The sequence below is a fragment of the Cucumis sativus genome, chromosome 2 (assembly GCF_000004075.3).
Source record: "Cucumis sativus cultivar 9930 chromosome 2, Cucumber_9930_V3, whole genome shotgun sequence".
Classification (NCBI taxonomy): Eukaryota; Viridiplantae; Streptophyta; class Magnoliopsida; order Cucurbitales; family Cucurbitaceae; genus Cucumis; species Cucumis sativus.
Genome location: NC_026656.2, coordinates 20794451 through 20810995, shown reverse-complemented (window position 1 = coordinate 20810995; position 16545 = coordinate 20794451). Strand labels below are relative to the sequence as shown.

General features: G+C 34.1%; 3 protein-coding genes across 4 annotated transcripts; 1 reads left to right on the top strand and 2 right to left on the bottom strand.

Annotated features, from left to right (window-relative positions):
• The first annotated feature begins 183 nt into the window (after positions 1 to 183).
• On the top strand, positions 184 to 3761 carry LOC101203385 (psbP domain-containing protein 5, chloroplastic). Its single transcript, XM_004138706.3, has 11 exons — positions 184 to 377; positions 475 to 641; positions 819 to 927; positions 1681 to 1730; positions 1984 to 2051; positions 2131 to 2229; positions 2511 to 2570; positions 2633 to 2692; positions 2783 to 2837; positions 3277 to 3326; positions 3410 to 3761. Exons 1-11 carry the CDS (start codon positions 304 to 306, stop codon positions 3506 to 3508), a joined length of 891 nt encoding a protein of 296 aa, XP_004138754.1. The 5' UTR covers positions 184 to 303; the 3' UTR covers positions 3509 to 3761.
• A 545-nt stretch (positions 3762 to 4306) lies between these two features.
• LOC101203633 (syntaxin-32) lies at positions 4307 to 9802 on the bottom strand. Of its 2 annotated transcripts, none has more exons than XM_031880515.1 (6): positions 9417 to 9802; positions 8702 to 8959; positions 7754 to 8004; positions 7453 to 7628; positions 6592 to 6786; positions 4307 to 4792 (listed from the first exon to the last, which is right to left on the bottom strand). In XM_031880515.1, the coding sequence occupies exons 2-6, from the start codon at positions 8934 to 8936 to the stop codon at positions 4633 to 4635; spliced, it is 1017 nt and encodes a 338-aa protein (XP_031736375.1). In that variant the 5' UTR covers positions 8937 to 8959; positions 9417 to 9802; the 3' UTR covers positions 4307 to 4632. The 2 variants fall into 2 exon arrangements, with proteins under 2 accessions (XP_031736375.1, XP_011649786.1); XM_011651484.2 differs by having other exon boundaries at positions 9406 to 9801.
• Positions 9803 to 13245: 3443 nt separating this feature from the next.
• On the bottom strand, positions 13246 to 15754 carry LOC101212057 (molybdate transporter 1). The gene is made up of 2 exons (XM_004138825.3): positions 14303 to 15754; positions 13246 to 13612 (listed from the first exon to the last, which is right to left on the bottom strand). The coding sequence occupies exons 1-2, from the start codon at positions 15461 to 15463 to the stop codon at positions 13385 to 13387; spliced, it is 1389 nt and encodes a 462-aa protein (XP_004138873.3). The 5' UTR covers positions 15464 to 15754; the 3' UTR covers positions 13246 to 13384.
• Between the last annotated feature and the right edge of the window lie 791 nt (positions 15755 to 16545).

The following is a 16545-nucleotide window of genomic DNA, read 5'->3' as shown; positions in this document are numbered from 1 at the left end:
GAAACTTGGACAAAAATGTCCCAAATACAAACTAAGAGCAAGAGAAATATTTTTGTTATTTTTCTTTGAAAGATATCAACTTAATTGAGATATTAAGATATTGGACGGATTTTTGGCTTAAAGATAATTATAAAAGTTGCTTTTTTTTTTCCATTGGTTAATTTGAAGCAATTCCCCCAACATTTAGATGAAAATCATCCTAACAAACTAACTCATAAGGGTGACCAGTGGAGTTGCTGACGCAGAGACAAAGTGCGGGAGAGAGGAAGCAGCGAGCGAGAGAGAGAACAAGCTGAAGCAGCAATGGCGCTTCTCAATTCTTCTCTTTCTGTTTCTACTTCCACCAACGTTTCTCTTCCTAATCTACCTTTCTTCAGGTTCTATCTCTTTCCATTTTTATCTATCTCACACTCACTGATTGAATTGGTTCTTATCCACTGAATATTTATTCCTAATTTGTTCTCTAACTCCCAGAAACCAACCCAAAAACTTGCCTTGTCGGAAAAGAATTGGAATGTACAAGAAATTCAATGTCTGTTCAACTTCAATCTCAAAACCCACCTCAGAAAATGGATTATCCCGGAGGGATTTGTTGCTATTTGGGCTTACTTCTTCAGTTGCTTTGTCATTTCCATCCTTAGGTCAGTTTTCTTACTGTGGGTTGCTTTTTTTTCTTCTGCTTTGTCTCTGTTAAAAATGACAGCTTAGATGAATTTTGTGATGGATTAGCTTGAGCTATTCGATGGAGGGGCTTGTTTTTTCTTTGAAGTCCTGTAATATTTTTGCTGTGAATGATAAAGTTTATACTTTACTTTCAGGTTCTCTTGCTGAGGAAGAGTTGAAAGCTGCCACAATGGTTGATGAAATAAATGCTTATTCTTATACTTATCCGCTGGAGTTGTCATCTACTAATTTTGCCTTTAAATGGTAGAGATTTTTTGTTTAAACTGTTTCCTCAGGCTATGGCTCATCCTTACAACAAATATTTGATGAACATACAAAGTGAAATGGTAGATTATTGTTCTGAACGTTCTATTTGACTCTGCAAGAATCTATATCTTGGCAATATGACCTGAATCTTAGATTCCATAATCAAAAGTTTGGAAATCTTTTAAGGAAAAAAGGTCGCTGTTTGATGGTTAAAGGCTTAAAGCATCGATTGACTCTTCGGTAATTTTGTTTTCTAGAAAACGATATTTCAGGCAGTCAAAAACAGGTTTCTGAAAGGTTTTTCACTTGAAATGAGGCTTAGAAGCACAAGCCTAAACCAACCATAAATCCTATTAGAAATTATTTTCCAAGTGCTTGAGAAAATGTTATTTTAGTGCAAGAAAGATGTCTGTAATCACTCGAAAGTCACTACAAACAGCTCAGTCTTCTTCAATTCTGAACATGTGATGTAAATTTGAAAGGTTAGCATTGCATTTGGTGTGTTATTATCTATGAAGTATGAAGTTTAAGTTCACTACCAATATGATACCATTTTGATTACTGATGAAAACTCTAACTTTAGTTGGAAAATAATTTCGATCTTTTTGATTGTTGAGTGCTTTTGGCCTTTCGCTTTCACTTTTCTTGTACCATTCAACTCTTTTGACATTTGCTTACGTTTTTTTTCTTCTCCCCATCATTGTTTCATGTCTTAAATCATATGTACCCTAACTCTTTCATCTTTTCAAGGGTGGAGTCAAGAAAACCAGAACGTTATTCGTCGGCCGCTCCATTGTCTCGTAAGTTTAACTTAGATTCCAAGACCCAACAAATGAAACATGTTTTGTTCTTTGAGCATCTTGAAATGTCATCCAACCATTAGAGATTTGTTACTCACAATGAAAAGAATGACAAAACTTCACTGTTTAGTTTCATTTTAAAATGAGTTCCACCGCACCACGCTTGTTTTTCGATTTTGAATTATTTAGCAAAACGAATTGTATGATGCAGATTTTCTTCATATTAACTTCATTTTGTGTGCACATGTCATAGCTGATGCTCGATTGAGGATTGTCTCCGAGAGAGTTGATTTCATTGACAACCTTATTATTTCGGTTACGGTAATTTGTTATTCAATTTGTTAACAATTATTATTTTCTCTTTTCAGTTTGATAGTTTTTATCATCTTTTTTGTTTCAGATAGGCCCTCCAAATTCCATATTTATAAAATCAAAGGACAAGAGTACTTGGGCAGCAAAAGATGTTGCAGACTCTGTTTTATCCGATAAATCTGCATTGGTAATACGTAATAATTTACTTACTTTCTACTCGTAAATATTTGGACCAATCTACTTTTTCATGATGCCTTTCCTTCATATTATTTGAAGCAATTTCATGTTTTTTCTAAGATTAAAAAAAAAAGTCACTAGATGGAACTCATGTGACACAAAGCCTGAGAGTAGGTTTATGTAGCCATGTCAAAATGCCTGGAGAAATGCTAAACTTTACTTTCCACTCAGTTCATTGGAATCCATATCCTAAATGGTAAACTTTAACACGAGTCCTTGTTTATCTTGCAGCGGGTGACTTCAAGTCAGCGAATGGCCGAGAGTTCAGTTCTTGATACAAATTCAAGTAATGTAAGTAAACTATAAAGTCCTATTGATGCATATATAGAGCGTTTCTAATTGTCCTCTCACAGATTGATGGTGAGCCATATTGGTATTTTGAGTACCTTGTTCGAAAGTCACCAACAAAAATCGTATGTCTTGACCCTTTTGAATGCTTTGTTCCCCCTCAGTAGCGGACATTACAAATATTTGATTTCTGAGGAATCTAATGAATCCTGCAGGTCGGAGAATCCAACATTTATAGGCATTATGTTGCATCAACAGCAGAGCGAGATGGTAAGTTCTTAATTTTTAGTCTGCATTCTGTCAAACAAGCTATAAATGAGCAAAACCTGCTATTTTATAGCATAACTACCGTCTTGTAACCTGCAAAGCATATTACAATTTCCTTGTTGATAACTCAGTAAGGTATATTTCTTGCACAATACTTATAACCCAAGTTTGAACTCAAGAACCGTGAAGGTATTTCTAAACATTTCAAACAGTTACATCAAAGCGAAGAGGTAAAAATATTGCAATTGGAAAAGAAAACAAGAAAATTGTGTTAGACCTTTGATCGGTGGTTTTATGTTAGATCATCCAAACTTCAACGGGGGGCTGGAAAATGTGTACGAGTTATTGGTTCTGTTACGATTGATGAACAAGCTTGTTCGTTCTCCTAAATGTATGTTTTTAGTATCATGAACTGTGGGCACTAATCATGTTTCAATTGCAGGCTTTCTGTATACCATCAATGCTTCAACACTCGGCGCACAATGGAACACGGTAAACTCTCTTTTTGGAACTCAATGATGATACTTATAGAAAATGAGTACCAAATATTTCAATAATTGTTTCTTTTCGAGCAGATGGGACCTTTTCTGCAGAAAACCGTAGAGTCTTTTCGACTTCTTCCTCCCACTGAAGACTATGTACCTCCATACAAGGATCCATGGAGATTTTGGTGACATTTTGTATATCCTCATACTTCATTTCCAGGAATTTTTGTACTATATTCTTTTGTCGTGTGGTTTTACCAATGAGTTCTAGTTCAGTTTTGAAATCTAGGCATAGTGGCGAGAAGTTATTGTGTGTAAACTTCCATGAAAAGGTGGGAGAAAGTAAGTCTCTGCCTTGCTTATGTTCAAAATTTCTTTCAATGGTCAAACTAAATTGCGGATTTGAATGCCTCATCAATACGAAAATGGTGCCCTCAACCCAGAATATAGTGTATGTGATATCAAATAATAACCTAAAAAGTGACTTTTAGCTATCTTTAGTTTGAGGGGAGGACTATTAAAAATGTAACTAAAATTTGGATTGATTTGAGTCCATTTGTTTTAGTACACTATTGTTTGAACATTTGAAAATTCAAGAGAATTTAAAAGGTTTGTTAGAAACGATTTTTCTGGGTACTTGAAACTGTTAGTCATTTCAAACTAATTCTCCAACAACAGTTCAAAAGTTTGTTTGAAATACTACGTTGTGAAATAACTTTTTGAGTTGTCAAAACAACACTTCTTCCATTTCCACTTAAATGTAATCAATCATCAACCAAGTGAGATCCTCATGATACGGATTCCTTCTTTACCATCCATCTATCATTAAAGCATTCAAACCTTTGTTAAAATCCTTCTAGACACCGATAAACAGTGCTCTTCAAACGGTAGAAAACTTGATGCGTTCCCCAAATCATAAGGGAAGGAGAAGGCAGCATAAAAGAAACACCAACCTGAAGTTTACAAGCTTATATAATGCAATACATGAGACAGTCAGAAACTATAAATTATAAATTACTGAGAAAGAAAAAGGGGTTTACCAATTGCTTTTGGCAAGTGTCACGATGTAATTAAGGCCTCTTACAATTCACAAACTGACAAATTATCAACAACATTATACTTGACCATAATCCAGGTCTTCCGACTGAAGAGGTAATATAATATGCATTGGGGGGGGTGACTAACAGGAGGTATGAAAGAATACGAAAGGCTACTAATAGACAACAAAAAAGATGAGTATTTTTTGTTTTTTGTGTTTTTTTTTTTTTCCTTTTCCCTCTTCGTTTTTCCAATTACATTATTCTCTTTGACGACTATGCCACAAAAAATAGGAAAACCATGAGGAAGAATATTAGTACAAAGAAAATTTTGATCATCAACCATCTATTCGATGATATACTGCTTAGATACTTGAGCAAAGCTCCCTGTGCCCCCTCCACATTTGCCAGAGTATCGTCCATGTTCTCATCGATCCTGCAACAACCGACCGACATTAATTTTTTAATCATATGCATATTGGAGGAGACTTAAAGAATATGAAAAATGATTTAAGATAAGCTCCAGTATGTTCTAAAACCTAGCATTTGTGTTTTAACCAGATATTTTAGATAAGAGATTGGTATGATGATGTGGGGCATTGAATTAGGAAAAAAAACTTTGAGAAATCTTGAGAGTATGTTTAGACTCATAGTAATTGTTGCTCTTTTGGCATACAAGTAGTCTATTGGAATGTTTCTTGGAACTCCATTAGCTAAAAGGGCTATTGACTCTTTCACTCTTCCTTGCACTTGTCCATCTTCCAAATGTTGAAAAAGCAATGGATAACAACGGAGACATCCAACCAATACAAAGTTTGGGAAATGGTGTAGTGTAACTGAGCACAGTTATCTAGACAATTGAGTTCAGTCTAAAGTAACCCCAATAATATATCATCTTAGCCAGCCTTTCTCCGAAAGCAACCACTTGAAGTAACAAAAATAAAGTGGACAACACTCAGAGTACCCCCTTTCTCTAGGACAAACTAACTAGACCTTTATGTTTTCTCCATGTACACAAGTATCCTAAAAGTTCATAGCTTGTTCCAAAAAAAAAAAAAGAAGAGGCACACAAGTATCGACGCAGGCCAACTTAGATAACCTGTAAGTTTGACTTTCTTTTAGCCAAATTAGGCCTGAAACGGTAATGCCTACCAGCTATTTGACAAATTGCCTAAATTATTCAACCCATGAGTTGGAAGCTTGCAGCACTCACGTGACGTTCCATTCCAACCGGCTGTTGTCGTCCATGCATGAGCATGCATGCTTATCTATTCTTTCTTCCTAATCTCTGTTTTAATACCTTTTCAATCCATTGCAATTTGAGCAACTTTACGTAAGCTTCTACACCATAGTGGTGGGTTGATTTCTTCTCTCTCTTTTGTAATTTTCATCAATCAAATTTAAAGTTTCAGTTTAAGTTTAAGTTTCAGTATGGAACTGCCTACACGTACTTTCCTATTTCCAGATCCATCTGTTATCTGATGCATCATTCCAGCAGATTACCAAATCATTCATCGGAAGTATACAACTAATAAAGACTAGCCTGTTCTGCTTCAGTTTTAAAAGAAAAATGAACAAAAAGTAGCAAAAATATCCAAAAATTTGTCTTACTTCTCCACATAAAAATATACAATACCCCCACACCAATTTATTACTTCAGTACTAAGCACAAGAAGACAAGAAGAGTAATATCTTTGTTCTCTCTTTTGTCTATTTTATTGGATTTTTGTAAAAACGGATATTTTTGGTGGAGAACTTCCTTTACTCCTCTTTTTAGGCTTGGGGATTCCCACTTCCTCATCCCTAATGGTAAAGGCTACAGATTTTTCTTGGTTTAAGTCCTCTTTCGATGATACCGCTCTTTGTTTGAGTATGAAATCTCACAAGCTAATTTTATAGTACAATCATGCTTGGAGAAAACCCCCCTTAGAAAAATCATCATCACATGGAAACCAAATTTCACGACTACAATCATCCATGTGTTACTGAAAAAATAAATGGTAAATAAACCCAATACATTTGGAAGATTTGACAGGTTAACTACTTATCCAGTTTTAATGAAGGCTATATTTAAACCATTCAGTCTTATGTAGCACATTGAACTCTTTTAAGGTTTGAGATCAACTTGAATGTAACGGATATACTGAAACTGTATATCCTTCATACTTTGTTTGTAAAATAAAAAAGTAAAGTTATATGATCAGCAATTCTGAAATGGGTGCATGAGGGTAATACCTAATAGCAATCTCTCCTTGTTCAGAAACCAGAGTTGCCAGCTGGTTGAAGATATTGCTCAATTCATGAATGGTGGATTCTACATTTTGAAGAGCTTCAGCTCTGCTCTGCATGTAAGTATCTTGTAATGGAACCATCTGCTGCTGTTGCTGCTGCTGCTGCAACAATGGTTGACCCTCCCCATCCACCTGCTTCCTGTAAATTCACCACATGATAATCGTTTAATTAACCTTGACAGTAAAGTAGAAACAGCATGACCAAAGAAAACGATCGAAAGCAACGAAGTAATATAGCAGAAAATAAATTTTTAAATATATGAGCTACAAGTGAACTTTCATTAGAAACACGTCCAGCAAGGCATCAAACCAATTGATCATGGAATTATGGATATTCCTCCAGTTGGCAGTAATAATGAATTTAGAAGGCCTTGCCTTGACTATAATGATTGCTAAGTCAAATAATGAACCAAAGAAAACGAATGATATATATGAGCATTTCAAGGGACATCATGCACCAAATGGTTGAGTTTATCTTTTAAAAGACGAATCTAACATTTAGTTACTCATGGTGACCAGGGCCATGCTCAAAGAAATATGGTAAGAAAGGAGTGGGACAATTGTTCATATGGTATATGGTTAATAGGTAGAAAAAAAATAGGAAATTCTTTGAGGGATCAACTGATACATTAGGATTTGGTTTACTTTATTTGCCTTTTCCCAAATTTTGAATTTACTAGCTCATTTCTCATTACTACTTCTAAGGATATCCCACTATCGTCTAATACATGCCGACGGAGAAGATGTCCCACATAAATAAGGAAATGTGTGAATATAACAACAGGAAACCACTAAAATTTCTCACCCGGGAGATGCTTTGGAAAAAGATGTAGACGCCTTGGCCCATGGAGGAGGGGCTGCACTTGGGGCACCAGAAGCTGACCTGGATGCTAATGGGCGCTGGCGAACAAAAGGATTTGTAGATTCCTTTGAAGCAGTAGAAGAAAATAGTTGTCTTCTGTTCTCATGAACCTTCAAATTCTTCATTAAACCAACAAAGGGTGTAAGTATTTAAAGAAGAACAAAAAAGGCTGGAAAAGGTAATCAATGAGATGGATAAAAGTAAATTCAAGAAAAGAGAAATTCAGTGAAACATTTGAGCTTACTTCAGTTCGCATGGTTAGGACTTCTTTAAATTCTTTTGTCGTGCTCATCAGTCGATTCTTAAGATCATCTACCACAGTGGTTGAATGACTAGTAGTATCACTGGATATGTTTCCATTTTCATTTCTAGAGTTGCAGAGAAGCTGAAGATCTACAACGGCAGAGTTCAATGTCGTAATGTCCTGCTTAATAAGAGCAGTTAGCTCCTGAATTTCCATTGTTGGGTCATCAAAAACAGAAGTCCTCTTTGCCACTGGAAATCAAGGTGAACATCGATCAGCAAATATGGAACTTTCCATTCAAATGTTTCTTGCAATATCTTAAAGAAAATTATTTTCAGAGGCAACATTACGGATTCTCCTCCTCCACATGCACGAAGCTCATTAACTAAACAACAATAAAATGACCCACATAAAACAGAGGAATGTTTCTTCCCGAGTTCTCCCTTGCATTTTGCAGACTAAATAAAATCAACCCCAAAATTTTTAAGACCCTAATAAGATGCAATTTACAAAATGAATGAGCCACTGAAGCAGATTTTCCAGATTAAAAGACATCTTTGGATAAATAAATGGAATCTCAAGAAAAATGCTCAGTACCTGCTTAGATTGTAAGAACCATCCAATATGTTACCTACTTGAATATCTAATCAAGGGATAATGCATACCGAAATCTCCCAACTTTTTTCTGAATAAGGTCCTCAAATTAATGGAATTTATCAATAAATTGATCGAACTCGAAAATGAAGGAATTTAACTAATGTAACCATATGCCAGGCTGAAATGATCATATTTATTGAATATGGCCTCCAGTCTGAATTACATAATAAAGGACTGCCGGGACGTACTGCATATTACTTTAGAACTCAAGGACACAGTTGTACCTATAGAACAGATCCTGTTCAAGTAATGTCATACGCACTGTATAATACTTTCAAGTCAACTACTTACATTTTGCCAACTTTGAGAGTTTCTGAGAGGTCTGGTGTATCCCTAACCCAATCTTGGAAGCCCTTTTATTAAATTCAGACTGTAGGGCCACAGCAGAGCGCTGCTCTTCTGATTTTGAAACAGCACTTGGTCCAGTTGTTCCCGTACCAGATGAGAAAGACTTCTTTAGCCTCTCTGTTATGTTCTGAAATTCCAGCGTCCGATCTCTAAATGAATGAGCTGTTTTGACAGCCATCTTCAACGCAGTAAGCTGAAGCTCTACAACAACATCATGAAAAGCATTTACATCAATGGATTTTGATTCTCGAACATTGAACCATTATCGTCTTAAGCTCCTATAGAACAAAATAAAACCCATCTATCCCAATATATTTTCCGTCGCCACAAGCATTTCTCGCTTACTTCCACAATTTTATAATCCATATTAATTCAAAAATTCAGATCGCTTCTTCTAATATACATAAAGCATTCGCATTCATATAGAAAACAAAAAAATAACAATAATAATTCGAAGAAACTGGATTCAAAGCAAATATCCCTATTCCAATCAGTCTAGAAAAATGTCGGTGCATATCAATCCAATAATTCAAACCACAATTTACACCATCAACCACAATATATCTAAACCAAATAATTCTTCCATATCACCAAAATTTGCAGAGACAAAACGAAAAGAAAAACAAAACAAAACAAATGATACGAACAATGAAATTACCCCACAGACGCGAGATCCGAATCCCTCGAGCCTCAACGAGAAAATCTAGAGTAGAAAACAAATGGTAGAATGCACAAAATTCAGAGAAAAAGGGGAAGCAGAACCCTAGATCTGGATCGAAATCGCCATTCACCCCAATCGACCAGAAACGCGTTGAATATCCCGTCGGTGCAGTTAATCGAACGTAGAAGAAACAAATTGGAGATGAAAGAGAGCAAGAAATCGATTGAGTTTGATCACAGATTGAAATTGAAGGCGAAAGGGAATGAAATTGGGGGAAAGAAGAACAAATATGGCGGTAACGGACGTAGTTAAGTTAAGCTGAGAAGAAGCGCTGAACAGAAAAAAATGGAGGAAATTACCGGCTACTCATCCAATCGATTTACGAGTAACAAATAACTATACTATAATTAAATATCAATATCAATATAAATGCAATTTTAGTTTAATTAAATTTTATAGCCTTTGGTTTTACATTACATAAAACTAATTGTTGTAAATTTTGGGATTTTAGTTTTTTCTTTTCAAGTTAGGGAACTTTAGTTTTAGTTTGAAATTAGTTAACCAAAGTTGATTATTGGGTTAGTGTTTGTCATAAGTACCTTCATAATTAAGTTAGCTCTTCTTTTTAAATCGAGAATGAAATATCTTTAATTAGATTAAGTGAGACAAAAACAAGCTAACTAAAGAGTCTAAACTCCAACGATTAGAAATGCGTTTAACTTAGGTACCTCATTTTAAAAAACTTTTTTTTTCGGACTCTCATGTCTACCTTCTACATGTTTAAGAGATAAAGTTTGATGACCTCTATTATTAAATTGCTAGGTAAAAAGTTATCCATACATAAGATTTAAGTTTTATTTTAGTCACGTAGTGATTCAAACTTTAGACATTTTAATCGATGGTATATGTGTTAGCTAGTCAAGCTACTTTCATATTCGAAGTTAGTGATTTAAAACAAAAAGAATTTGAGTAGCGTTGAGACGACAACTCTATTCATTCTTTTTGGGCGGATTCAGGCTCACTGGGCTACTACACTTGAATTCCTTTGTACAATTTCTCAAAGAAAATGGGCCTTTCAATTGGACTGGCAGATTGCAGTGATCCGCTCTCTTCGTTGTCTGACCCATGATTATCACTTTCATAATTGTTGTATATTTAAAATGAAATAGCTGTTCACACGAGATTTCTGGAGAAATGTGATTCAGGGAATTAAACTTGTATATTGATTTGTATAGTGAATACAGTCTTCAATAATTATTCATTTGATGTTTTCTCTCAAATACAAATTAAAAGTTTTTGATCTTTGGTATTTCAGATGTTGTACTTGCAAGTCAATTTGAGCTTCGATTTTCTAGAATTTAAGAAAAGTTTAATATTCCTAGTTTTCAATGAACTTGCAGGTCTTCAGAGTTTCAATTTTTCCTTCAACCAAAGATCCTCAAATGAATGACAAAAGTCTCTATTTATAAAGAACTTTCATGTGTTTTAGGTAAACTTGAGCCTATTCGTTCGTTGGGCTTGGGCCAATTTGCCTGTTCGGCTTTGGCTTAGGCTCATTTGCCTATTAGGCTTGGACTAGGCCTATTTTCCTGACGACTCGGGTTTGACCCATTTTCTTGGCGGGCACGGGTCCCATTGTTTGGTCCAATTTTTCATCATGAACTTGAATTGGGTTGGATATAGAAAATTTGACTACCCAAAATTCAATCAAACTATAATCATCGCAAATTTGTTGTGATGACGTGACGCGGTTTAGTTGGCCAAAATTTATTGTTCAACAACTCAATATCTCCTTTATACGTTATTTGTTATAATTTCAACCTTGATATATATGATCATATATTAAACAAATTAACTTTGTAAAAACAATAAATACTTCGTGAAAAGAAAATCAAACAAATCATGGGAATGACTAAGAGCAAAGTTCAAATTCTCATCTTATGATGTCTATATGCAACTCTTTCTATTGGATTCTATAAATAGATTAAAAGATTTAAAATAACCTAATCAAACTAGCATAAAATATATCATTCCATCTCAAATGGTATATACATTATACCTATACAAAATTATAGGTATCAAGATTTAATTCATTTTTTTATTTCAAAATCTCATTTATTAACTCTAGTGATATTACAAATGCATCATTAGCATTCACTTTAAATTGTTTTAAAATAAAACGACCTACTATTTTAGAATTAAATTCAAAATTGAGAGATGAAAAAATAAGAACGTTCATTGTCTTTGTAGAAAAAGAATTAATTGCTTCATTTTGTCCAAAAAGAAAACTAATAAGAAAGAAGAAGCATGAGAACTCAAAAGAGAACAAAAAAAAGAAACTCGCTAAAAGGAACACAAAGTAGAATTACAAGAACATGTCATTTCATAAAATGACTAATGACTAATGCAAATAAAGAACATTCCAGGAAACGGTTTTAATTTCCAAGAGGCCACACCATCGTTGCCATTAAGAGCAACGATCACATCAGAAGAGTTAGATTCAACTCTCAAGAAGGGAGCTACGTTTCTAAACTTAGATAGCAGAGATCAAACAAAATATCTTTTATTTTTTGAATCTTTCCGAAACCAATGCCAACCAAAGGTTCATTAGAGCCACGTATAATCCAACCCAAACCAAGTCACATCAAAATTCATCTTCCAATTGGTGACATTGCTCTCGTTGCTTGACACTTTACCTCTACAATCATGACACTGTTAGATTTTTAACTAATTCCAATGATTTGTGATCATGAATTGAGAATTAAAATGAAACATTTAATTATTTTTTGGTCAAAGGAATAATTACTATGGCCTATTAAGAAAAGTCCAAAAATAAATGATAACAAATAATTGAAAATTCATGTAACATTAAAATAAAGGATAGTCAAAAGGAAATTGAAAGCAAAAGGATCATTGTTCTTCAATATTTGGGCAGGAATATATTTCTCAAAAGTCGAATACTGTATTTATCCACTACTTTTTGGTTGTCAATTCAAATTAAATGTTAAATTTCAAAAATAATAATAAAGCCATTTGTAAAAATACAATTCTTATTTTATGTTTCAAAATTATTTTTAAAGTATAATTTGTATAAAAAAAAAAATAGGACCTAAATTAGATGTTGTTGTCACAATGTTATAGGTCTCGACTTTTGTCCAAACATTGTAATGGATTTTTTTTTATCGTAAATGTTATTTTGAAAATATTTTTAAAAAGATGGTATTGCTTTTAAATATTAATTGTAAAATGAGAATGTAATTTCCTTTTTTTTTTTGTTAGGTGGAGAAACTTTTGAAATAGTTTCTTTATTAGATTATAAAATAAAGTATAGGCAACCAAATTTATTAATTAATCATGCATGGTTGGAGTATCTAGCTAATTTGTCCATATCTTCGTTAAGGTAAAATACGTGTTATCTATCAATAAATGAAGATTCTCTATTTTAATTCGACCCGTCTTGAAACACGGACCAAGGAGTCTGACATGTGTGCGAGTTAACGGGCGAGTAAACCCGTAAGGCGCAAGGAAGCTGACTGGTGGGATCCCCTAGTGGGTTGCACCACCGACCGACCTTGATCTTCTGAGAAGGGTTCGAGTGTGAGCATGCCTGTCGGGACCCATTGTTTGAATATAAAAGTAAAAAAAGACTAAAAAAAATGTCGGTGTAAAAAGACTAACATACTAATATTTTCATGGCATGACAAAAACTCACTTAAAAATGATTTTTTTTATAGTGACTAATAGTAGGGCTCGTGTTGTTAATACTTTTAGTTGTAGGGACATCGTTTGAGCTTTAGCAATATTACTAAAATGTGATTTTCTCGTGTTAACCATAAATATCATAGTATCTTTTCATTTGGAGAGATTTTTTTTAATAGTATTATAAAATTCACTGAAAATTTATCAAACTCTTTGACTGCATTCTCTAATCATTAAAAGTGTAAGTCTAATTTATCTAATCAATTCTAATGGTTATCTCTTTTGCCCCATTTTCTAAGCCAGAGCAAGATGTGCACCGCCATGGCACACAAAAACCCTAGTGCAGCGCTCGAGCCAACCAACGAAACCCCAGTGCACAATAACATCACAAACGCCTGTTCTTTAGTGTTCATGTCCCTTGCCGCCATCGCTAGTTCAACTCCAGCGAACAACAATAGAACTCCCAAAATCCCTACGGGAAATTGGTTTAGAACCTAAACATGCCATTAAATATATTATTAACTTATTAGCCAAAACTTTTGGATTTGAATAGCAATATTTCAAACATATAATAATAGAGGTGGTTATAAATATAGTTTCGAGTAATTTGAACTTAGTAATCACATATGGGTTTATGAATTTCCAATTTAGTTATTATCTAATTTGGGTTTCATATATATTACCAAGGGAACTAAAAAATACTAACTAATCATTTTAATAGAGATAAAAAGGATAATTAGTGAATTTTTATATATTCATAAACAGTAAGTTGAAACTTTTGAGAGAAACCAAACTATTTGTTTTTGAAAATATCAAAATTGCTGTCATAATCATAGTTTAATTAGTGCTTAAATTAATTTTTTAGGTGTATAAAATATATTTTGAAAATATTTAGAAAAATATAACAAAATTTTAAATTCTATCGATTCACCTAAACCAATAGACTTCAATCCATTCGATGACATTGATATAGAAATTTATATAAATTTATTAGTGTTTATTATTAATATAAGATCTAAAATTTTACTATAATTAGTGTTTATTATTAATATAAAATCTAAAATTTTACTACAATTTATCAATAAATTTTCTTGTTTTTAAAAGCATAAAGAACTCAAATTTGAATATAATTGAGTTATTTGAGAACGTGAGTAATTAAAAGCTGAGTTTAAAGTAAATGGAACCTTTGCAAGAGAGCTTCCAAGAACCAAACCGAGCATCAATTTAGCGGCACCGAGCAATGCGACGCACCCGCCGCTTCTACCGCCGAACTTATACTGACCGGCAAGACCACCAGCGCCATGACAAGTAGGGATGGCGCCGAACCAGCAACCGATGATGTTCATAAGCCCGACGGTGACAGAGAGGGACGTGACGGTGAAAATCTTGGCCGGAAAAAGATCCATGGAAAGCTTGCAAACGGCGATAACTGAGTTGAGAATGGAGAGAGGAAGCTGGGGAATTGTTCCCTTTATGAACCCTTTTTTCCATTGGCTTTTTGTGATCTTCACAATGGTGATGGATGAGGGCCCAAATGTAATTTCCTTCACCACTTTTGGATTTCGGATGAAGAGAAAAATAATGCCTAAACAAAAAATTATGAAAGCTGATGGAAGCGAAGCTATGATCTTCCTAACCTTCTCTTTATTAATTCCTCCTTTTGCTTCCCCTTGGGCCTCATTTTCAGTTCCTTCCGGCTGATGTTCATCTTCTCCGGCGCCATTAACGACAATCACAAAACAAGCACAAACAACGGCCAAAATCAACCCATCTAATCCAAACCATTCACGGGCGTCGCCAGATTTAGATTTCGCCATATTTTGATCATAACGAACATATTTAACGGCCGTCAGAGTAAACGACAATCCTTGCGCCAATTGAATCCCTCTCACCACCGCCAACGGAATCAATTTGTAAACCAAATGCATAAGCCCCGTCGCACCCAGAACAAACAGGATTCCACCGGTCAGGATTCCGGCCGCCATGATCTCTGCCACGCCGAACTCTGGATCAGCCAGGGCTGCGGCAGCGATCGATTTCATTGGCTGGACCGGCATCGGAACGCCGTAAATCAGGCCGGTGATGATGTTGTAAATTCCGGTGAAAATTAATGTGGTACCTAAATTGATGTTTCTGGATAATGTCAGAGCTAAAACTATGGGAATATATGTCCCTAAATCGCCCATTGCACCGTTTAATTCAGCCCATTTTGACTGGAATACCAGATTGGTTTTCAGCTTTTTCATTACTGTTCCCGGTATACTGCTTATTGACATCGATTTACTGGTTTCCGACTGGTTTTCGATGGTTTCAAGGGTTGAGGCCGGGCGGTTTTGCGAGGCCATGAGAAGCTTCAAATGAGTTTTCTTTTCAGTTTAACTTAGCCAAGTGGGGAAAAGGGTATAAATGCAATTGCAAATGCAATTGCAAATGCAAAATGGATTTGATTTTATAGTTGTGAAGTAAGAGAGATGTGGGTCCGATACGAACCATAGATCGAACTGAATTGCTCGTTTTGGTCCGATACGAACTATAGATCGAACAGCATTGCTCGATTCATAGCGAAGAAGATTTGCAAACAAAAATTTGGATAATAGTGTAAATTAGAATTTATAATTTTATAAATTTAGTCTTTAAACTTTCCGTCCATTTAGAATTTTTTGTCAATTTTTTTTCAAATCGTCTATTCATTTACTTCAATCATTCATCATACAATGAAGTATTAAAAAGAAAAACAAAAATGTAATAAGGATCATATAAATTGATTAGCTCATTAAAATTTACAAGTTTAATTAACTCAAAATTCTAAGTTTGATGATATTTGTCAAATCAAATTCATGATTTTAATTAATAAAATTCCAAAATTTCATAAAATGCAAGTTTATATTTGAGGAAATTGATATAAAAAAATTTTAATTATTGGTCTCAGAAAAGTATTTTGTGGTCATGGTCGTTTGTCAAAATGAGCATAGTTTAATGATATAGTATTTGTATTATCAACGTCGAAGTCAAATATTTGACTCTTCGATCCACGCATTATAAAAGAAAATTATTATGTGCAACAAATTAAGAGTAAGATATTTTAAAGAAACACTTTTTCTATTTTGCAGATACGACAGTGAAAAACATCAACCGAGTGTATCAAGTTCTATATTAGTAGTGTATGAAAGAGTATGTCAATAGTATTATCTAGAGTATTTATAACCATGCTTGTTTTACCTAACTCTTTTTTCTTTTGTCATTTTCTGCAAAAGTAATAAGTCTCGACTATGAACATAATTTTTAAATTTTATTTAATTAAACGGTTTAGTTTTGGATGTTTTTTATAAAAGAAAAAAAAAATACTTTGAATAACAATTAATTAACTATAAGTCTATACAAGGTATATGCCAATGTACCATTGCTCATTCTCAAATCTTAATGATTG